The sequence below is a fragment of the Cyclopterus lumpus genome, chromosome 11 (assembly GCF_009769545.1).
Source record: "Cyclopterus lumpus isolate fCycLum1 chromosome 11, fCycLum1.pri, whole genome shotgun sequence".
NCBI classification, from domain to species: domain Eukaryota; kingdom Metazoa; phylum Chordata; class Actinopteri; order Perciformes; family Cyclopteridae; genus Cyclopterus; species Cyclopterus lumpus.
In genome coordinates, this window is record NC_046976.1 from 21,347,492 (window position 1) to 21,371,814 (window position 24,323).

The window sequence follows — 24,323 nt, forward strand, 5'->3', positions numbered from 1 at the left end:
AGGTCATCAATTACATTTTGGAGTGTAGTGAGATTAGTTGTTAACATGAAATTACAGTTCTTTAAGGTTTGTGTGTATTTTATTACTTTCCACAGACTTCCAGCAGCTGTTGGTGGTAAAAGAAGAACAGCAGGAGTGGAGCTCCAGTCTGGAGCAGGAGAACCCAGAGCCCTCACACATTAAAGAGGACCAGGAGGACCCAGAGCCCTCACACATTAAAGAGGACCAGGAGGACCCAGAGCCCTCACACATTAAAGAGGAACAGGAGGACCCAGAGCCCCTACACATTAAAGAGGAACAGGAGGACCCAGAGCCCCCACACATTAAAGAGGAACAGGAAGACCCAGAGCCCCTACACATTAAAGAGGAACAGGAGGGAGAGCAGGGATGTCTGGAGGAGGCTGGTATCAAGTTCTCATTAACTCCTGTGAAGAGTGAAGATGATGAAGAGGAAGCTCAGTCTTCTCAGCTTCATCAAAGACAAACTGAACAGATGGAAACAGAAGCTCATGGAGAGGATTCTGGAAGACCAGAACCAGACAGGAACTCCGATCCACATAGACCTCCAGAACCAGATATTGATGACAAGGCTGGAGACTCTTCTGAACCTGAGACTGATGTCAGTGATGATTTGAAGGAGACCAGAGAACCTCAGTCAGGTTTAAACTCTCTGAATAATGAGGAAGTTAATGTCAGTGACTCAAAATGTAGTTCTGGTGAGAAACCATTAGGCTGCTCTGAATGTGGGGAAAGATTTCACCTCAAGGGAGATTTGAAGGAACACATGAGAATCCACACAAGAGAGAAAATGTTCAAATGCTCAGTCTGTGAAAAAAGCTTTAAGCGCAAATCACGTCTGAAGAGACACATGATGGTTCATACAGGAGAGAAACCTTTCAGCTGCTCAGAGTGTGGGAAAGGTTTTACTGAAAGTGGTGGTCTGAAGACACACATGAGAAGCCACACAGGAGAGAAACCTTTCAGCTGTTCAGTCTGTAAAAAATCTTTTAAACACAGTGCAAGTGTACAGAGACACATGGTAATTCACACGGGAGAAAAACCTTTCATCTGCTCACTCTGTAATATATCGTTTTCATATAGGGGAGTTTTACAGATACACATGAGATGTCACACAGGAGAGAACCCTTTCAACTGTTCAGTCTGTAAAAAATCTTTTATACAAAGGGGATCTTTGCAGACACACATGTTAACTCACACAGGAGAGAAACCGTATTGCTGCTCAGTCTGTAAAAAATCTTTTATAAAGAGGGGATCTTTGCAGACACACATGTTAACTCACACAGGAGAGAAACCGTATAGCTGCTCAGAGTGTGGTAAAGGTTTCACTGAAGGTGGAGGTCTGAAGAGACACATATTAATCCACACAGGAGAGAAACCTTTCAGCTGCTCAGTCTGTAATAAAGCTTTTTCACAGCAATCATCTTTACAGACACACATGCTAATCCACACAGGAGAGAAACCATATCGCTGCTCAGAGTGTGGTAAAGGTTTCACTGGAAGTGGAGGTTTGAAGAGACACATAAAAATCCACACAGGAGAGAAACCTTTCAGCTGCTCAGTCTGTAAGAAATATTTTACACGGAGGGGAGATTTAAAGAAACACACGTTAACGCACTCAGGAGAGAAACCATTCAGCTGCTCAGTCTGCAAGAAATCTTTTACACAGAGGGGTGATTTAAAGAAACACATGTTAACTCACACAGGAGAGAAACCCTTCAGCTGCTCAGAGTGTGATAGAGGTTTCACGAACAGACACCATCTGAAGAGACACATGAGACTTCATACAGGAGATAACTCCCTTTAGATGTTTTGGTAAAGTTGACATTAATTCCACTCTCTCACTTGTAAATAAGACCTTGAGATACTGGATCTCCCTCGCTTGGGGTAGTGACTCACCTCGAACTGGGAGGAGTCTATCCACCGATCTCCTTCAGAGAACCATGGCCTCAGACTCAGAGGTCCTGACTCATCCTGACTGCTGCCCACTGGGCTGACAGAGCGTGGTCACGGTCCTAAGCAGGAGAAACTCTGCTGAACAAGTCACAATTATTGTCCTGGCAACGGGGACGCAGTCTAGGACTGTTTTTATTTGTTTTTTTTCTACATTTTTTACAATTTAACATTCATTTTAATTATTTTTAATTTTATTTAACAGTGTAGCCATTCTTCTGACTTAATTATTCTGCAAATCTTGGATTATTTTTGTGATTGCTCCTGCTCTCCACCACTGCGATCTGGTCAACTGGCGTTGGCTGGCTAGCCGACAGTCTCTTGCTGGCTAGCCGACAGTCTCTTGCTGGCTAGCCGACAGTCTCTTGCTGGCCGGCGGCTGCCAACGGGCCGGCCGACTCCCTGCTGGATGCTCTCCACCGCTGCCGCCTGGACAATACTGGACAACTTTATAACTGCCGCTGCAGTGATGCTCGGGTCCGCTGGCAAGTTGCTGCCGTGCCGCCTCCACTGTTTTCGTTTTTTCTTTTTTAAGTTTCGTATTGATTAATTAGGATTGTCTCGTGTGAATGTTGGACTTGAAATCCGTCTGCTGGATTTGGCTCAACCAACACCGAAACAGCAGTTGGACAGTCTCTACCTGTCCGATACCTCGCCACTCGTTAGCCAGTCTCCGCACTCTGTGGCTGGACAGCCTGCTCTGGTGTGCCCCACGAAGCACACCCGTTCGGACCGGTCCGCTGTCACAATGCCGGCTCTCCTGGACGCTCACCTGCGCCCGCGGACTGCTGTCAACGCGGAGGACGCCGCCTCTATACCCATACCCACCAGTGTCCAACTGCCGACTGGCTAGCCTGCTGCTAATCTCCGACGCCATCCAACTGGTTTTCCCGTCTCCAGCGAAGCTACTACCGGCACGCTCCACTCCTCTGCCCCAGCTGCACTGCCTCTGTGGCTTCGCCATGATCACCTGGACCATCTGCCGTTGGATTGCGTCACTCCCGATCTCACATCATGTGGGGTTTTGGTCTGCTGCTTTGGATGGCGCTATGTTCGACTCTCACGAGCGCATCTGTATTATTCATGTATCATCCTGTATTATTTTATTGTACGGTGACCTTGGGTGACTTGAAAGGCGCCTCCAAATAAGATGCATTATTATTCTAATATTATTATAAAAACCCAGTAACCACTACGAAGCGATCTCCAGTACGAGGCTATTATCTGGCAGAGAGGTCACCTTGTTTGTTTTGCTTAACTTTAACTGTCCTGTTAACTTGTCATTGGGTATTTTACGGACCGCCGAGTCCTGTTTAGTTCTGTGTAACATAACTGTTGTGCTTGTAGCTGCTGTAATAGCGTTCCACGCTGCTGACCTTTGTTGAGACTGTACTTCATCAGTTATCGGTCCACTGTCGCGGCTTTTGTGTGAGACAATTACAGTTACTGTACTTTACTGCTGCGGAGAGGATCTGCCTTGTTTTGAGTGCTTTCTTCTTGTTCTGTTTCTTCTTTTCAAACTAACACACACACACACACACACACACACCCCTCACTTGGTTATTGCTTGAGATAGTATGCTTGTAATTGTAAAATACTATTATTTAATTTGATGATTATTGTTAAGATAAATAAACTCTGTTATAGTTTAAATCCAGGCTGTCGGGACTGGTTAAGTAATCCACAGTGAGGGATTGACTGTTGGCCATAGCTTTGAGTTCGGAGAGGAGAGTTCGGAGTGAAGCGTCGTTGAGTCTGCCATGGGGAAGTGTTAGAGTGGAATTCAGAACACTCCTGACAGTCTTTATCTGGCGCTCCCACACGCCGCCTGCATGACTGGAGTGGGGCACGTTCATGACACTGCTTCTGTGATAGAAATGTATTTGAGTCTCTGTGTGTTCATCTCTTGTAGAGCTGCCTTGAATTCATTCTTTGCATCTACAAAGTTAGTGCCAAATCCTCCAACATCTCGATGTGAATGGCACTTGAGCAGAAACAAGTAAAGAGTAGCCCGTATCGTTTATGCTGTTTCCGTCCTTCTCTAGTGGCAAAAGGACCGAAGCAGCCCATACCACAATATGTGAAAGGGGGGGCGGGGGGGCCTCTACACGCCTCTAACTGCTCCGCTCATTCCAGGAATCCAATATCCATTGGATCTGATTTTGTTAATGGTAAAGCCTTTTCCTTGATGCCTTTCATGGCTGTGAGCTATTATCAGCTTTGTCACGTGATGTTCTTTGGGGATGACAATTGGATGGTTCAACGAGTCGGCAAAGGGATGAGGGGCGGAGTCTTCCTCCCACCTTGAGGATACCATCTGTGTCCATAAACACATCAAGGTGATGCAGTTTGTTGCAACGCTGTAGTTTCCTTTGTTTAACAGCTTGATTTCCTTATCGTATGTTTGACCTTGCAGATCTTGGATTATGATATGTTCAGCACTTTCCTGTTCACTCACTGTAGAAGGTGCACGACTTGATTTTCTTACTTCGTTGCAGAATGCGAGTGTGGTGGCGGGGCGTGGTTAGGCTTAGCTGCAGAGGGGAGTTTCCTCAGGGAACGGTACCAGGTGGAGGCCTCCACTTTGAGGGGGTGTTGCGCTGCACAAAATGACAGCGGCGGATGACATACAGTCCTTCCTAGAGACTTTTGAGGTGATGGCGGAGGCGTGTGGCTGGCCATCGGCAGAGTGGGCGATCCGTCTCCTGCCGCTGCTCACCGGGGAGGTGCAGACAGCGGCCCTGGCACTTTCCCTGGCAGCGTTACAGACGCATGTAAGGCCGTGATGTATCGGCTGGGTCTGACCCCGGAGGACCACTGGCGGAGGTTCCGCGAGGCCACACGGGCCCAAGGACCGGCCCTTCGCTTACACGCAACAACTGAGTGATGCCGCAGTCAGATGGCTACAGCCGGGGGAGGTGATGGTGCAGAAGATCGTCCTGGAGCATTTTGTGGGGGGGCTGCCAGCCAGAACATCGGCGTGGGTCCGATGCCACCACCCCACGTCGCTGGAAACCGGCGTCACCCAAGCGGACGACCACCTGGAGGTGCATACCGGCAGTCAAGGGGACAGCGGTCGTTCGGTGGTTACATCCCGGCAGATGCCCGCCCGGCGAAGGAGGCGCCCACCACAGCTCCTGGCGCGGCCCGTGCCGGCTCCGCGGTCGGCACCCTCACCCCGGCTCACCGAACCTTCGATCCCAGCTGACACCGGCACCCTTCCCAGCCCACAGGGAGTCCCTCAAGCACCAGGGCAGGAGTGTTAGCGGTGCGGGTTCCTGGCTCTCCAACACCCTCCCCAGGTCCAGGAGCGACGTACCGCGTTCTGGTAAGAATCCAGGGGGGTACACATCAGGCGATGATGGATTCGGGCTGTACGCAGTCTATGATCCACCAGATTCGGATCAGGAAAAACTCCCCAAAAATAACCTTTCACAGGGAAAAAAGGGAAGAAACCTTCAGGAGAGCAACAGAGGAGGATCCCTCTCCCCGGATGGACAGAAGAATAGATGTCATGTGACCAGATGAACAGAGTTACATAAACACATTACATGAATATGACAATGTATGAATGGAACTCCAATCCATGAAACAGAAGGAGGTAGAGAGGAGGGGGGGCGGGGCATCAGCAGGGCCAATGGGAGGCCGGCTCACCAGCATCAGACACCTCCAGGTCCAATGGACCATATGAGACGTGAAGTCACAACGACTCCGGGGAGGAAGCAGAGTTAATAAGGTGCAATGGAGAGATGTAAATTCATCCATAAGGAGAGAGAGAAGAGGAGATAGGTGCTCAGTGTATCCTAAAACATCCCCCAGCGGCCTATAAGCCTATAGCAGCATATCAAGGGGCTGGACCAGGGCAAACCTGATTCAGCCCTAACTATAAGCACTATTAAAGAGGAAAGTCTTAAGTCTATTCTTGAATGAGGTGACTGTGTCTGCCTCCAGGACTGAAAGTGGAAGCTGGTTCCATAAAAGAGGAGCTTGATAACTGAAGGCTCTGGCTCCCATTCTACTTTTTAGGACTCTAGGAAGCACAAGTAGCCCCGCATTTAGTGAGCAGCTCTCTAGTGGGGCAATATGGTACTACAAGCTCCTTAAGATATGATGGTGCATCACCAATCAAGGTTTTGTAGGTGAGGAGAAGAATTTTAAATGTGATTCTTGATTTTACAGGGAGCCAGTGCAGAGCAGCTAATACAGGAGTCATGTGATCTCTTTTCTTAGTTTTTGTGAGTACACGAGCTGCAGCATTCTGGATCAACTGGAGGGACTTAAGAGACTTATTAGAGCAGCCTGATAATAAGGAGTTGCAGTAATCTAGTCTGGAAGTAACAAACGCGTGAACCAGCTTTTCTGCATCTTTTTGAGACAAGATGTGTCTGATTTTTGAAATGTTACGTAGATGAAAAAATGCAATCCTTGAGATTTGCTTAACGTGGAGTTAAAGGACAAGTCTCGGTCAAAGATAACTAGAGATTCTTTACATGGTGTTGGATGCCAGGGAAATGCCTTCATATCCTCTAGATGTAGTAAGCCTCTACTTTCTTGAATTTCCATTTTTAGCTTCTGTATCTGCTCCTTTATGTCCTCCATTTTGAATGCAGTTTTCCTTACAGCTTCCGTTGACCATCACGCTAGCTGCTGACTGTTCTGTGGCCGTGCCGTCTTTCTTCCACAGGCAGTGTGTTGTAGCAGGTGAAGCTGTTACTGGAGCATACCCCTCCGACAGATGGTCTTGCACTTGACTGGTGATTTTAGTTTTATTAATAATTCCCAAAACCAACGTAAGAGGTGTGTACAAAGGCACAAAACGATAATTATGTGTTAGCTTACTCTTTGTTACCATTAATATAGCATCCACATATAAATCCAACGGTTACGCTAATGTCCTTAAAACATACACAGTTATTACATTCATTACCATTTAAATTAACCGTGTGCCTCTTCAGGGGAGTGCTAAATCTTTACCGTCTTTGTTGTTTCTTTAAATCGGACATAGTTGCTGTAAATGTTACATTAAATCCGCACACAATGCAACTTCCTTTTTAACTCCACGAGCCGCGTTCAAAATAAAAGCATCTTCTCTCAAAACAGGAAACAAGACACATCTTGCTTATGTTATTATGTTATGTTATTTGCAACACAAATAACATAATTGATTGACAAACTGTTTCCAAAACCAAAACACAAATTGGGTTACTTACACTGTGTCTGCAGCTCTAACAACAAACAACGCCGGAGGAAACGCAGCTACAATTATAATATGTCAAGTCAGTAGTATTAGTAGTAGAGTCAGTAGGAGTAGTAGTATTTAGGGCCCGAGACCCGACGTAGTCGGTCGAGGACCTATTGTTTTCGCTATGTTTATTATTATTATTCTTATGCTGGCACTTTGCAAGGGGAAAAGAGGGTCTAGGCCTAAAGTTGCATACTTCAAAATTCCCACACCTATCAGGATCGGTGAAAATACTTATCTGATTGGGGTTTCGGAAAAAACACGAAAAAATTAGCTCGGTGGCGCCCCCTTGTGTTGGAAAAGCTAATACTTTTTTCCAGCAATGGCCGATTGACTTGAAATTTTTTACACATGTTCACTTGGACCTGCTCTACAAATATGTTCAGGGGGTCCATAAAATGCGCCTAATTAGATTTTCCGCCATTTTGAATTTGGTAAAAAACAAGTTTTTTCCATTTTCTCCTAAACCCTTGGTCCGATTTTCACGAAAAGTTCGGAGCTTCATTATAGGTTCAATGTCATCTGAGGTTATGAAAAGATTGTTGATATGACGCTGCGTTCAGAAAATATAGGCCAATTAACATCTAGGGGGCGTGGCCTAATATTTAAAGACCCATAACTTCCAAATAACTTTGTCCATCCTCACCAAATTACTAGCATATGTTCAAATTGTATCCCTTAACCTACCCTGATTTTTTCATAATATTTGAACATTAGGGGGCGCTGCAGTGAATTTCTCAATATCGCCATTTTTAGCCTTTTTTCGTGTTTTTTTCAAAATTGCAAGCTCCTCCTAGAGCTTAAACCCGATTCATTCCAAAATCTGTCTATGTGTACTAGAGACCTCTGCAATGAAAAGTTATCAAAGGATTTTAAAAATATAAAACTTTGTGCGTTCGGACATCTTTCAAAGTTATGCCATTTTCCATAAAAATGTAAGTTGTTATAACTCGGCCATACATAATCTAATCTGCTCCATATTTTTTATATGGCATGAAATACTGACCCTGAAGACATCTATATGCCACCTAGTGGCACATTTTTTAACTTTTCCTTACGCTTTGGCGAGTTGTAAAACAGTGTACTGTTCCTGGAGCTTAAACCCGATTCATTCCAACGTCGAGCAGTGTGATCTTGAGACCTTAGTAGTCAAAATTATGAAAGGATTTCAAAAATATAAAACTGTGTGTAGGGCAAAGAACACCATTCGCCATGAAAATGGAATTTTTTTTTAACTTGGCCATACATTATGTAATCTGCTCCATATTTCTCACAGGTCATGACATACTGAAGACATCCATATGTTAATTCGAATTCTAGTCATAGCGCCCCCTACAAATATTAATGTAAGCAGCCCCAGTGCTACGTTTGGCTTACATATCTAAAACTTGGTAGGCATATGTAACACATGTAGACGAAAAAGAAAGTCTCTTGGGACCATGCTCCAAACTGTACCGGAAGTCGGCCATTTTGATTTCGGTGTGATTCTTTTCATAATTTAGCCCATTCCTCCGAGGCATATCATCGGATAGGCTTCAAATGTGGTCAGTGGTCTAAAATCCTTGGTGATTAAAGGTTTTCAAAATCTTGTTTCGTGCAAGGCTGTTGCCGTGACATTGACACTTTGCCATGAAGGCAAAGAGGTTTTGGGGGGCTAAACATGCTCAAAACACACCCAAACTTAGCACACACATATACTGTCTTAAATGTAGTTGTATGATATGATTTTAATCCTTAAAAATGTCAGTCCAAAAAGCAGCTCTCGCAGTAGGTTTGAGATAAACATCAAAAACTTGGTAGGAGTATGTAACACATATTGATTTAAAAATAACTGCTCTAAACTGTACCAGAAGTCGGCAATTTTGAGTTTTGTGTGATCTTTCCGTTAATTTCTTTTTAATTCCAGGCTAAATTGCCATGGTTTCCCTGTAGGTGGCGTTTTGACTAAATATTTGCATGATAGTGCCATGTTGATGTAGTTGGACTTGAATGAAAGTTAACAAAACAGTATTGTCATTTGCTTTGACTTTAATTTAGAGTTTGATAGTGCCCTCTACAAATATTAATTTGTAAAAATCAGGAAAAAAAACCTGTAACTCATGGACGCTTGGTCCGACAGTCAAAGACACTCTGCCGCGCGAACCGGCGTCCAGCAAGTACCCTCGACGTGCGTGAATTGTCGAGGGCCCGATCAATGCTGCTCGCAGCTTTAATTTATTATTATAATTTGATGTTTTTTTTATAAGACTACAAATAAATATAAAGTACAAAAATAAAGCAATATCAACAATTCATAATAACAGATCTGGTTTAATATTGGAAAGCATGAAACACGAGTGTTTGTCTTCAAAGTAACTCAGTATTGTAATATGTGACAAAATGGTAAATTATATTTGTAGAATAATAAATAACAATAATAATAATAACAATAATTATAATAATAAATGATGAACAATGAATAAAAATACAAAATAAAACATAAAATAAAAACTTTAACTTTTATTTATTTATTATAATAAAAGTGTGTGATTATAACAATTAACGATGAACAAGAAAAATTAAATAAAACAATCTCTCAAGTGGTATCTTTCCAAGTCCTTTACACCACTGTTACATATTGAAAATCCATCCATCCATCCATCCATTATCACCCGCTTATCCGGGGTCGGGTCGCGGTGGCAGCAGGTTCAGCAGGCCGACCCAGGCTTCCCTCTCACCCGCAGCACTTTCCAGCTCATTCTGGGGGATCCCGAGGCGTTCCAAGGCCAGCCGGGAGATATAATCCCTCCAGCGTGTCCTCGGTCTTCCCCGGGGCCTCCTACCAGTTGGACGTGCCCGGAAAACCTCTAATGGGAGGCGTCCAGGAGGCATCCTAACTAGATGCCCGAACCACCTCAGCTGACTCCTTTCGACACGAAGGAGCAGCGACTCGACTCCAAGCTCCCCCCTGATGTCCGAGCTCCTTACCCTATCTCTAAGGCTGAGCCCGGCCACCCTACGGAGGAAGCTCATTTCGGCCGCTTGTATCCGAGATCTCGTTCTTTCGGTCACGACCCAGAGTTCGTGACCATAGGTGAGGGTTGGAACGTAGACCGACCAGTAAATGGAGAGCTTTGCCTTCCGGCTCAGCTCCCTCTTCACTAAGACGGACCGGTACAGCGCCTGTTTTACTGCTGCAGCCGCACCGATCCGCCTATCGATCTCCCGCTCCACCTTACCCTCACTCGTGAACAAGACCCCGAGATACTTGAACTCCTTCGCTTGGGGTAGGCAGTTTGCCCCCACCTGGAGGGAGCAATCCGCCGGTTTCCGGCAGAGCACCATGGCCTCAGATTTGGAGGTGCTAACTCTCATCCCTGCCGCTTCGCACTCGGCTGCAAAACGCCCCAGTGAATGCTGGAGGTCACGGTCCGAGGAGGCAAACAGGACCACATCATCCGCAAACAGCAGAGAGGCGATCACGAGACTCCCGAACCGGATCCTCTCCGCCCCCTGGCTGCGCCTAGATATCCTGTCCATGAAGGTCACGAACAGGACCGGTGATAAAGGGCAGCCCTGGCGGAGGCCAACACCCACCGGGAACGTGTCTGACTTACTACCGAGGAGACGAACACAGCTCCTACTGCAGGCGTACAGAGACCGGATGGCCCGTGCCAACGGGTCCGGCACCCCATACTCCCGCAGCACCCCCCACAAAAACCCCCGAGGGACCCGGTCGAAAGCCTTCTCCAGGTCTACAAAGCACATGTAAACTGGTTGGGCAAACTCCCAGGACCCCTCCAGTAATCTTGCGAGGGTAAAGAGCTGGTCCACTGTTCCACGACCGGGACGGAATCCGCACTGTTCGTCCTGAATCTGAGGTCGACAAGCGGTCGGAGCCTCCTCTCCAGCACCCTGGCATAAGCTTTTCCCGGGAGGCTGAGCAGTGTGATACCACGATAGTTCGAGCACACTCTCCGGTCCCCCTTCTTGAAGATGGGAACCACCACCCCGGTCTGCCAGTCCATGGGCACTGTTCCCGACCCCCATGCGACACTGAAAAGGCGTGTCAACCAAGACAGCCCAACAATGTCCAGCGCTTTCAGCATCTCAGGGCGGATCTCATCCACCCCTGGCGCCTTGCCACCAAGGAGCTTTTTGACTACCTTAGCGACCTCTGCCAGGGATATGGGTGAATCCACCCCAAAGTCTTCCGGCGCTGCCCCCTCTCCGGGGGACATGTTGGCCGGGTTTAGGAGTTCCTCAAAGTGCTCTTTCCACCGCCCGACGATGTCCCCAGTCCGGGTCAGCAGTTCCCCCCCCCTGCTGAGAACAGCCTGGGGTAGACCCTGCTTTCCCTTCCTGAGCCGTCGGATGGTTTGCCAGAACTTCCTTGAGGCCAACCGAAAGTCCTTCTCCATGGCCTCCCCGAACTCCTCCCATGCCCGAGTTTTAGCCTCCGCGACCATCGTCGCTGCAGCCCTTTTGGCCCGCCGGTACCCGTCAGCTGCTTCAGGAGACCCCTGGGCCAGCCAGGCCCGAAAGGCCTCCTTCTTCAGTTTGACGGCTTCCCTCACCCCCGGTGTCCACCACCGGGTTCTAGGGCTGCCGCCACGACAGGCACCGATGACCTTCCGGCCACAGCCCCGAGCAGCCGCGTCCACAATAGAGGCTTTGAACAAGGTCCACTCGGATTCCATGTCCCCAGCCTCCCTCGGGATTTGTGAGAAGTTCTTCCGGAGGTGGGAGTTGAAGACCTCCCGGACAGGATCCTCTGCCAGACGTTCCCAGTTCACCCTCACTACACGTTTGGGCTTGCCAGGTCTCTCTAGCCGAGTCCCCCGGCTTCTGATCCAACTCACCACCAGGTGGTGATCAGTTGACAGCTCTGCTCCTCTCTTCACCCGAGTGTCCAAGACATACGGCCGCAGATCAGATGGGTTCAACAAACCCTGATGATAAGCAGCCCACGGATTGTAGCCACCTTGCCCGGACAAGGGAAACTGGGGCACCCTCCCGGAGCCAGACCCAGGATGGGAGCTTGTCGGCGAGCGTCTGGTGGCCGGGCTTTCGCCCATGGGGCCCGGTCGGGCTCAGCCCGAAAGAACAACATGGAGCAGCAGTCACCCTGTGGACCCACCACCCGCAGGGAGAATTATCGGGGTCGGGTGCTATGTAGACCGGGCGGCGGGCCAGGCGGGAGACCTGGGCGGGCCGATCGCCGGCAGCATAGACTAGCTCTAGGGACGTGGAACGTCACCTCACTAGCATATTGAAAATATGGAAGTTAATTTAAGATTGCAATAAGGATATACTGCTTTTATACATTTAAGGACTTTTATTTTGTACATTACCCACAAAGTCTGATGAAAGCCACGGAGAAGCTTCTCAGGCTCTTATTTTGAAGGTGACTCCGCAAGCGGCAGCTGACCCGGATGTTCCTCCATTAGCAACATGGCGGCCGCCGTCAGCAGCAACATTGTCGTCTCGTTGTTGCGTTGCTAAAGTGTCAGTTAGCTCCTTCAGTCCTGATCCAGCAGAGTCTCTGTATGTCTGGATAAACCTCTGAATGGACTTCTAGAGGTTCACCTTTGTTTCTGGATGTTGTTCCTCGGACTCATCTCCCGGTAGCCTACAAAGATATTCAAGTTAGCTTAGCATGCTAACAGACCGACGGGGACGGAAGTCAGCAACACAGCGCTAGTCCCAGTTTAAAGGAGAGCAAACGGGCTTTGTGACGGAGTTTGTGTGGAGGAAACGTTTCTGTCGTTGTGTGAAGATGTCTAAAGTCCAAATGCTGAGATGTTTAGTCAACCAGCGACTAACTGCGGCTGCGCAAGAGATATTTGGGCTGTTTGAAAGAACCATAGCAGAGTACGAGGAGGAACTTTGTAGTTCCAGAGAGGAGAACGAGCGACAACGGAAACTTCTGGACGCCGTGTTCAACCCGGAAGTCCGGAATCAAAGAGCAGGTTGGTTCATGAAAGTAGATGAGAACGTGCGGCGTGTTAAAATATGTTCATCACAATCATATAACGTAGTTATGGTGACGTCATCCGTTGGTTTACGGACTCGCTTACCGATTTCGCCGTCGCCATCTTGGATTACGGCCGCCGCCATGTTTTCTTTTTCTTTTCTTCCAATGAACGGACGATGCCATATTTGGAATGAGGAGTGACGTAGACGGCTCTGGTCGTGGCAGCGACCTGTCAATCACAGTAGCCTCACTAAACGACCATCGTGCTGTATTGTACCAATGTGTAGAATATGATGAGTAGTCCACGACGTCATTATGGGGTTGTTCTGAAGCACCATGTTTCCTTCAAGTGTTTGTGTCGGTCGGACCCCCTGAAGCTGTAAGCCTAGGGTGTCATATATATATATATATATATATATATATATATATATATATATATATATATATATATATATATATACAGGACTGTCTCAGAAAATTAGAATATTGTGATAAAGTTCTTTATTTTCTGTAATGCAATTAAAAAAACAAAAATGTCATGCATTCCGAAATATTGCAAGCCTTTTATTCTTTTAATATTGCTGATTATGGCTTACAGTTTAAGAAAACTCAAATATCCTATCTCTAAATATTAGAATATTTCCTCAGACCAAGTAAAAAAAAAAAGATTTATAACAGCAAAACAAAATCAAACATTTGAAAATGTCCATTAATGCACTCAGTACTTGGTTGGGAATCCTTTTGCACGGATTACTGCATCAATGCGGCGGCATGGAGGCAATCAGCCTGTGGCATTGCTGAGGTGTTATGGATGCCCAGGATGCTTCAATAGCGGCCTTTAGCTCATTTGCATTGTTGGGTCTGGTGTCTTTCAGCTTCCTCTTCACAATACCCCACAAATTCTCTATGGGGTTCAGGTCAGGGGAATTGGCAGGCCAATCGAGGACAGTAATGCCATGGTCAGTACACCAGTTACTGGTGGTTCTGGCACTGTGGGCAGGTGCCAGATCATGCTGGAAAATGAAATCCTCATCTCCATAGAGCTTTTCAGCAGACGGAAGCATGTAGTGCTCTAAAATCTCTTGGTACACAGCTGCAGTTACTCTGGACTTGATGAAACACAGTGGACCAACACCAGCAGCTGACATGGCTCCCCAAACCATCACTGACTGTGGGAACTTCACACTGGATTTCAAGCAACTTGGATATGCTCCTCTCCAGCCTTTCTCCAGACTCTGGCGCCTTGACTTCCAAATGAAATACAACACTTGCTTTCGTCTGAAAAGAGGACTTTGGACCACTCTGCAACTGTCCGGTGCTTCTTTTCCATAGCCCAAGTCAGACGCTTCTTCCGTTGTCTTGAGTTCAGAAGTGGCTTGACCGTGGGAATACGGCTATTGTAGCCCATTTCCCGGACACGTCTGTGAACAGTGGCTTTTGATACCTGGACTCCAGCTTCAGTCCACTGTCTTTGAAGCTCCCCCAAATTCTGGAAGCGACTCTTCTTCACAATGCTGTTAAGGCTGCGGTCATCTCTCTTGGTTGTGCAGCGTTTCCTGCCACATTTCCCCCTTCCAACAGACTTTTTGTGGATGTGCTTTGACACTGCACTCTGTGAACAGCTTGCTCTTTGAGAAATGTCTTTTTGTGTCTTACCCTCCTGATGGAGGGTGTCAATGATGGTCCTCTGGACAGCAGTCAGATCAGCAGTCTTCCCCATACTTGTGATTTTGTTTACTGAACCAAGCTGAGTGTTTTTCAAGGCTCAGGAAACCCTTGCAGGTGTTTCGAGTAAATTAGACGATTCAAGTGATTAGTTGAATACCCTACTAGTATACTTTTTCATGATATTCTAATATTTAGAGATAGGATATTTGAGTTTTCTTAAGCTGTAAGCCATAATCCTAAAAACAATCGGCGCCGCTCGTGTGGCTGCCTTTTACAGTAGCTCCAGCTCACTACCTAGTTTTTTTTTCTTACATTATGTTATTTTGTTACTTCTTGTCGCTTTTTCCCTGTCATATTAGTTACCGTTCCTAATCGGTACATTATGGCAGCTAGACACGTCAAGCTTGTCGTGGTCTATCTGCTGCTAATTGAACTTTTCACCTCCGTGTCTGGGGACCCAGCATGCAGCCATGGTCCAGTTGTTGTTTTTTCAAGGGACCAACTGTTGGCATTCCGGGACGCGGCGGTGCTACTACCCGTGGAGAGACCCGATGTTCCCCGTGAGTTGAGGAGGAAGAAACGTGGATGCCGGGCGGGGGCGGAACGTCGCGCCAGGAGAAGGCGTTACAAACACGTCCTACCCTCCATCATCATGGGAAACGTGAGGTCTCTCTCCAACAAGATGGACGAGCTAGCGGCGCTAACTCGCCATCAGAGTGAATACCGGCAGTGTAGCCTCATGGTGTTCACGGAGACTTGGCTAACGGAGCTAATTCCGGACACGCACGCTACGCTGGACGGGTTCCGCATCATACGGGCGGACAGGACAGTGGAGAGCGGTAAGAGGAAGGGAGGAGGACTGGCAGTGTTTGTTAATGATAGATGGTGTAACTCTGGGCACATCACTGTTAAAGAGCAGACCTGCACAACGGACATTGAGCTGTTAGCTGTTAGCATGAGGCCATACTATCTGCCAAGGGAATTCTCACATGTTATCATGGTGGCTGCGTACATCCCCGCCTCTGCTGCCGCTGAAGCGGCCTGTGACGTCATCCACTCAGCGACGAGCAGGCTGCTGACACAACACCCCAATGCCCTCCTCCTTCTCTCTGGGGACTTTAACCATGCCCCTCCGTCCTCCACTCTGCCCACATTCACCCAGTACGTCACATGCCACACCAGAGACAATAAGACACTGGATCTCCTCTATGCCAACACCAAGGAGGCATACTCATCATCACCTCTCCCTCCCCTGGGCCGATCTGACCACAACCTGGTGCACCTCCTGCCTGTGTACACCACTCTTTCACAGAAGCAGCCAGCTGTGACCCGCACAGTTAGACAATGGACCGATGGAGCCGAGGAGGCTCTGAAGGACTGTTTTGAGACAACTGTGTGGGAGGTATTCAGTGATGCCCATGGGGAAGACATTCACGGTCTCACCGACTGCATCACAGACTACATCAACTTCTGTGTTGAGAACACCGTACCCACCAGGACTGTACGGTGCTTCTCAAATGGCAAACCCTGGATCTCTCCAAAGATAAAGGCCCTCCTCAAGGAGAAGAAGAGGGTCTTTAGATCTGGCAACAAGGAGGCGCTGAGGACTGTGCAGAGGGAGCTGAGGGTGGAGATCAGGGAGGGTTCAAGGGGCTCAACAAACAGCCTGAGGGGGACCATAAGTGGGTGAATGATCTGAACTTTTTCTTTAACAGATTTGACCAGCCATCCTCCCCTCCCCCCACCCAGACCTCCCTGCTGCGGCCGCTGCAGCCCCCATCTTTTGCACCCCCTGCGGATTATTGCCCCCCCTCCCCCTGCACCTCCCCCCTTTCTACAGCACTCGGCCCCCCTTCACACCTCTCATACTCATACTCAGCACTCTACGACCGGCAACCCACCCCCACTCCAACACCACACAGCACCACACCCCCCAGCGTGTCCCGTCACCAGGTGAGGAAGGAACTGAGGAGGATCAAGGTGAGGAAGGCCACGGGTCCAGATGGCATCAGCTCAAGGCTCCTCAAATCCTGCGCAGACCAACTGTGCGGGATAGCGGAGCACATCTTCAACTTGAGCTTGAGGCTGGGGAAAGTACCACAGCTATGGAAGACATCCTGCGTGGTACCGGTACCAAAGACCCCGCAGCCCAAGGACCTCAACAGCTATAGGCCGGTGGCGTTGACATCCCACCTGATGAAGACCCTGGAGAGGCTGGTCCTTGTCCATCTCCGCCCCCTGGTGAGCTCATCCCTGGACCCACTTCAGTTCGCCTACCAATCTGGCATCGGGGTGGATGACGCCGTCATCTTCCTGCTGCAGAGATGCCTCTCTCACCTGGAAAAGGCTGGAAGCACTGTGAGAGTCATGTTACATTACTTCTCCAGTGCCTTCAACACCATTCAGCCTTTGCTCCTGAGGGACAAGCTGAAGCAGACCGGGGTGGAACACCACCTCAATGCATGGATCCTGGACTACCTCACCAACCGTCCACAGTATGTACGGATACGGGAGTGTGAGTCAGATCGGGTGTACTGCAGCACAGGGGCTCCACAGGGAACCGTTCTGGCTCCATTCCTCTTCTCCATTTACACATCGGACTTCAAACACAACTCTGCCAACTGCCACCTGCAAAAGTTCTCTGCCGACTCTGCGATCGTCGGCCTCATCTCGGCCGATGATGACAGGGAGTACAGGGAACTGAACCAGGACTTATTAGGATGGTGCCAGCGGAACCGCCTCCAGATCAACTCCAGCAAGACCAAGGAGCTGGTGGTGGACTTCCGCCGGGGTAAACGCTCTCCTCCAACACCAGTGAGCATCCAGGGACTGGACATTGAGATTGTGAAGTCTTATAAGTACCTGGGTGTTCGCTTGAACAATAAACTGGACTGGTCTGACCACGCTCATGCACTCTACAAGAAGGGACAGAGCAGACTCTTTCTGCTGAGGAGACTGAGGTCCTTTGGGGTGCAGGGAGCACTCCTGAAGACCTTCTTCGACTCGGTGGTGGCATCAGCCATCTTTTATGGAGTGGTCTTCTGGTGCAGCGGCATCACAGCAGCTGACAGGAGGAGACTGGACAAACTGGTGGGGAAGGCCAGCAGCGTGCTGGGGTGTCCTCTGGATACTGTGGAGGTGGTGGGAGACAGGAGGATGATGGCCAAGCTATCGTCCCTGATGGACAACACCTCCCACCCCATGCAGGGTACTCTGGCAGCGCTGCACAGCTCCTTCAGCCACCGGCTGATTCATCCCCGGTGTCTGGGGGAGAGGTACCGCAGGTCCTTTCTCCTTCAGCCACCGGCTGATTCATCCCCGGTGTCTGGGGGAGAGGTACCGCAGGTCCTTTCTCCTTCAGCCACCGGCTGATTCATCCCCGGTGTCTGGGGGAGAGGTACCGCAGGTCCTTTCTCCTTCAGCCACCGGCTGATTCATCCCCGGTGTCTGGGGGAGAGGTACCGCAGGTCCTTTCTCCTTCAGCCACCGGCTGATTCATCCCCGGTGTCTGGGGGAGAGGTACCGCAGGTCCTTTCTCCTTCAGCCACCGGCTGATTCATCCCCGGTGTCTGGGGGAGAGGTACCGCAGGTCCTTTCTCCTTCAGCCACCGGCTGATTCATCCCCGGTGTCTGGGGGAGAGGTACCGCAGGTACTTTCTCCTTCAGCCACCGGCTGATTCATCCCCGGTGTCTGGGGGAGAGGTACCGCAGGTCCTTTCTCCTTCAGCCACCGGCTGATTCATCCCCGGTGTCTGGGGGAGAGGTACCGCAGGTCCTTTCTCCTTCAGCCACCGGCTGATTCATCCCCGGTGTCTGGGGGAGAGGTACCGCAGGTCCTTTCTCCTTCAGCCACCGGCTGATTCATCCCCGGTGTCTGGGGGAGAGGTACCGCAGGTCCTTTCTCCTTCAGCCACTGGCTGATTCATCCCCGGTGTCTGGGGGAGAGGTACCACAGGTCCTTTCTCCTTCAGCCACCGGCTGATTCATCCCCGGTGTCTGGGGGAGAGGTACCGCAGGTCCTTTCTCCCCGCTGCTGTCAGGCTGCACAACAAGCTGAGCTCCCAGTAGGCCACAAACACTTGAACACTTTGGACTTCGCACTGAACAGCACTTTAGCCCAGTTGCCCAGTTGTGCAATACTAATACGTTTAAGTACATTTTTAATTTTTTTTTAAAATTTATTTTATACACTTTATCCACTTTATTTTATTTCTACTCCGTCTATATATATAATATTCTTCTTGTTTTTTTACTCTTTTATCTTAATTCTGTTATACTACTTGTTTTACTTATTACTGTGAGCAATGCTGCTGTAATCCTGTAATTTCCCCACTGAGGGACTAATAAAGGATTATCTTATCTTATCTTATAATCAGCAATATTAAAAGAATAAAAGGCTTGCAATATTTCAGTTGATTTGTAATGAATCCATGACATTTTTGTTTTTTTAATTGCATTACAGAAAATAAAGAACTTTATCACAATATTCTAATTTTCTGAGACAGTCCTGTATAGGGTGTCATATATATATATATATATATATATATATATATATATATGGTGTCAGCAGCGCAAACCAGTCCTTGAAGGTCAAAAAAAGGAGGTTGGTTCATGAATGACTTTAACCATATTGTATGTAATGAAAATGTATATTTGTTATTATTATTAGGGCCGAGTACTGACTTCGTTGGAGGACCTACTGTTCTTATATTCTTTAAATGTTTATTATTATTACCGTACGTGTTTTCGCCTCAATCATGTTCTTAATGGGTTAATTCCAGATTGTTGGTTCCTTCTTTCCACGTCTCTTCAGATTTAATCACAGTTTTGACCACTTGGTTCAGTTCTACCTTCCTTCTGCCCATCGGCGCCATCAGGTGGATCAATAAAACGTTCAAATGAGTTTTAAGCTCCTAAGCCCAATATGAACAAGCCAGTTATTAAAATAATTGGTCGCTGTACTTCATGACAAGAACTCTTTATTTACCCTGAGATTTAATTTAAGTGATTATTAACAAATTTGGAAGTTTTCCCTAATCTTCCAAAATTGGTAATCTCAGTGTAGTTTCTGTTACTAATGGTGTTTTATGGCATAATCTTGGTTCATAATTTAAATATTAATTAAAGTAACATATTTCGATATTAATTAATATATTTTTTAATCCGCTACCAGCCACAACGCTACAATTGCAGCCCCAGTCTTCATTTGGTGACCGTTTTCGTGCAGTTGATATTTTATATTTTTACACGATGTCTAACTCACCGACAAAGAGAATCAGTTTTCATCTTTCATGATCATCATTATATAGGCTTGTATTTCATTGTTTGAGGTTTCTCAGATGTATGAATGTATTTTATTATTCTCCACAGACCTCCAGCAGCTGTTGGTGGTTCAAGAAGAGGTTCCCCCTGAGCAGCAGGACTGGATCTTCAGTCTGGACCTGGAGGACCCAGGGCCCCCCCACATTAAAGAGGACCAGGAGGACCCAGAGCCCCCCCACATTAAAGAGGACCAGGAGGACCCAGAGCCCCCCCACATTAAAGAGGACCAGGAGGAACCAGACCCCCCACACATTAAAGAGGAACAGGAGGACCCAGACCCCCCAATCATTAAAGAGGAACAGGAGGAACTCTGGACCAGTCAGGAGGGAGAGCAGCTTCAAGGCCTGGAGGAGGCTGGTATCAGGTTCTCATTCAGTCCTGTAAAGAGTGAGGAGGAAGCTCAGTTCTCACATACTGAGAACAGAGAAGCAGAGCATTTTAAAACAGAAGCTGGTGGAGAGGAAGTGAGATCCAGCTCAGATCCAATGAGTCCTTCACAACCAGCTGCTGGTGAGACTGATGGCAGTAGATATTGGGAGGAGACTCCGGAACCTCAGTCAGATTTAAATCATCTGCAAAACAATGACGTAAGTGAAGTGGACTGTAATACTGGAAATGCATCAATTAGGTTGTCTGAATGTGCTGCAATCTCTGACCTCAAGGGACGTCTGGAGAAACACACTGAATCCAAAATAGGAGAGAAACCATTTCAATGCTCGGTTTGTGGCAAAAGATTTGAACTACATCGTGCTCTGAAAAGACACATGGCCGTCCACTCGGGGGAGAAACCATTCAGTTGTTCACTTTGTGGTAAAACATTTTCAAAAAAGGGAAACCTGAAAACACACATGACTGTCCACACACGGGAGAAACCATTTAGTTGTTCAGTGTGTGGTAAAACATTTTCACAAAAGGGAAGACTGAACTATCACATGTTTGTCCACACAGGAGAGAAACCATTTAGTTGTTCAGTTTGCGGTAAAACATTTTCACAAAAGGGAAACCTGAAAATACACATGACTATCCACACGGGGGGTAAACCATTCAGTTGTTTCATGTGTGATAGCCATTTCCCAAAAGAGCTAACTCTGAAACGACACTTAGCTGGCCACTTGAGGGAGAAACCATTTAGTTGTTCAGTGTGCGGTAAAGTATTTCTACGAGCACAAGCTCTGAAACAACACGCAATTGTTCACTCAGGGGAGAAACCATTTAGTTGTTCAGTGTGTGGTAAAGCATTCCCACAAGAGCACAATATGAAACGACATTTACTCATCCACACAGGGGAGAAACCATTTAGTTGTTCAGTTTGTGGTAAAGTGTTTGCACAAAAGGGACACCTACACTATCACAACAATCTCCACAAGGGGGGAGAAAGCATTTAGTTGTTGAAAAATTGACAACACAGAACAGTATGAAACGACATTTAAAGTCCACATGGGAAAAACTAGTTAGTCGTTGAGTTTGCTATAAAAGATTCTCTTGTCTCTGCTATTTAAAAACTCACCATTGTATTTGTGAGAGCATCAGAAATAAATGAGACCTGGTTAAACACTTAACTGATAGGCTGATACAGTTTATTCAGCTAAGATGAAGCTTGCTTCTATGATATTGGCTCATATGTGATGTATTGTCATGTTTATATTAATCCAAAAAAATGTAAAGTGTTTAACTTTCTTTCTCTTCAGCAACATTTTCTCTCTGGTTTAAATTCATGACTTATTTGATTTTATTTCACTGTAAAAATTGCAATTGTGTTCCATAACTGAAGATTTACTGACGACACACTCTTCATGAGGGATGTTCCTGATACGTGGTTCTAAAGGGGAACCGAGGCTGCACAGACGTGACTTTAAAGGGCATGACTTTACATTTCTACTCTATATTTTAGAGAGAAAGATTGTTCTCCTATTAAATGGATATGTTTCACATTAAGATTTGTCCTTAAAAACAAACTGATATTTAATCACAATACATTTGTATTGATTAAAGTGATATTGTTCGTAATACCTGTTGTAGGAGCTATTTGTTTGATGTTAGTATTTTGTTATTTTATTCACAAGTAGTATTGTTTAATTATTCTAGCTGTTTGTTTATTTGGTTTAGATTTCTGTTTGTTAGGATAACTGATAGTTTTTTTGTATAATTTGTCGTGTTGTTATTTTCTAGGTTTACTTGGTATTGATTATGGCAGCTTGTCTTCAACCCTCCAGACTATTTTTTTTGCAACCGCCCCAAAAATCATCTCAAACACTTTGAAGTCGGTAAACTCTTCATATCCAGTGGCGGCAGGAGGAATTTATTTTTTAAAGGGCCATCCAATCAATTTCAGCAAACATACCATAATGATTCAATGCAAAACAGTATCAAACACGCATTTCTACTTTGTAATTAAATATTTAACATTTAAGGACATGTTATTCATACAATTCAGTATATTTATTTATATATATATATACAAAATCTAATAGAACATTACATTTCATTTAGCTGACGCTTTTATCCAAAGACACTTACAATAAGTAAAAACCATGAGTCCAAACTCAGAACTACAAGAATCAAGAAAGTAACATTTCTTCAAAAAAGTTAAACTACAAAAATACCATAAGTAATACACAAGTAATACCATGAGTAATAACATGAGTAATACCACAAGTAATACCATGAGTTATACCATGAGTAATACCATAAGTTATGCACAAGTAATACCATAGGTAATACATGAGTAATACCACAAGTAATACCATGAGTTATACCATGAGTAATACCATAGGTAATACATGAGTAATACCATGATTAATACCATAAGTAATACACAAGTAATACCATAGGTAATACATGAGTAATACCATGGAGTAATAACACAAGTAATACCATAAGTAATACCATAGGTAATACATGAGTAATACCATGAGTAACAAGTAACACCATAAGTAATACAATGAGTAATAAGTAATACCATGAGTAATAAGTAATACCATAAGTAATACCATGAGTAATGCCATAAGTAATACACAAGTAATACCATAGGTAATACATGAGTAATACCATGAGTAATACCATGGAGTAATAACACAAGTAATACACAAGTAATACCATAGGTAATACATGAGTAATATCATGAGTAATACCATGAGTAATACATGACTAATACCATGAGTAATACATGACTAATACCATGAGTAATACCATAGGTAATATATGAGTAATACCATGAGTAATACCATAGGTAATATATGAGTAATACCACAAGTAATACCATGAGTAATACATTAGTAATACCACAAGTAATACCATAGGTAATACCACAAGTAATACGAGTAATATCATAAGTAATACCATAGGTAATACATGAGTAATACCACGAGTAATACCACAAGTAATACCATAGGTAATACATGAGTAATACCATGAGTAATACATGAGTAATACCACAAGTAATACCATAGGTAATACCACAAGTAATATCATAAGTAATACCATAGGTAATACATGAGTAATACCATGAGTAATACATGAGTAATACCACAAGTAATACCATAGGTAATACCACAAGTAATTCCATGAGTAATACCACAAGTAATACCATAGGTAATACCACAAGTAATACCATGAGTAATACCATAAGTAATACCATAGGTCATACATGAGTAATACCACAAGTAATACCATGAGTAATACCATAGGTAATACATGAGTAATACCATGAGTAATACATGAGTAATACCACAAGTAATACCATGAGTAATACCACAAGTAATACCATAGGTAATACCACGAGTAATACCATAAGTAATACCATAGGTAATACCATAGGTAAGTGCCATTCAAGTGCTAAATGTTTTTATTCCAGGTGTGCTTTCGGTAAGGGACATTTAAGTGCTACTAGAGTGCTACTACGGCTCTACCTTCTCTATTCAAGGTGTAGTCACTAAGATGTGTTTTTAGTCTGTAGAGACTTCCTGTCCTGATGTCAATGGGGAGCTCGTTCCACCAATGAGGAGCCAGCACAGCAAACAGTCTGACTTTGAGTGTTTAGCTCGAAGTGAAGGAACTACAAGCTGATTGGTGGAGGTTAGACCATGTCCTGGGTGTGAGGTTAGACCATGTCCTGGGTGTGAGGTTAGACCATGTCCTGGTGTGAGGTTAGACCATGTCCTGGGT

At 46.0% G+C, this 24,323-nt stretch overlaps 2 protein-coding genes across 2 annotated transcripts; both read left to right on the forward strand.

Annotated features, from left to right (window-relative positions):
• Positions 1-316: 316 nt before the first annotated feature.
• On the forward strand, positions 317-2,163 carry LOC117739342 (gastrula zinc finger protein XlCGF57.1-like; the record flags this gene model as incomplete). The annotated part of the gene is made up of 1 exon (XM_034545695.1): positions 317-2,163. A coding segment is annotated over one exon (1,509 nt), but the record flags the coding sequence as incomplete, so codon positions are not given.
• A 10,457-nt stretch (positions 2,164-12,620) lies between these two features.
• LOC117739241 (gastrula zinc finger protein XlCGF57.1-like) lies at positions 12,621-22,166 on the forward strand. The gene is made up of 3 exons (XM_034545535.1): positions 12,621-13,164; positions 20,208-20,375; positions 20,418-22,166. The coding sequence occupies exons 1-3, from the start codon at positions 12,972-12,974 to the stop codon at positions 21,542-21,544; spliced, it is 1,488 nt and encodes a 495-aa protein (XP_034401426.1). The 5' UTR covers positions 12,621-12,971; the 3' UTR covers positions 21,545-22,166.
• Positions 22,167-24,323: the final 2,157 nt, after the last annotated feature.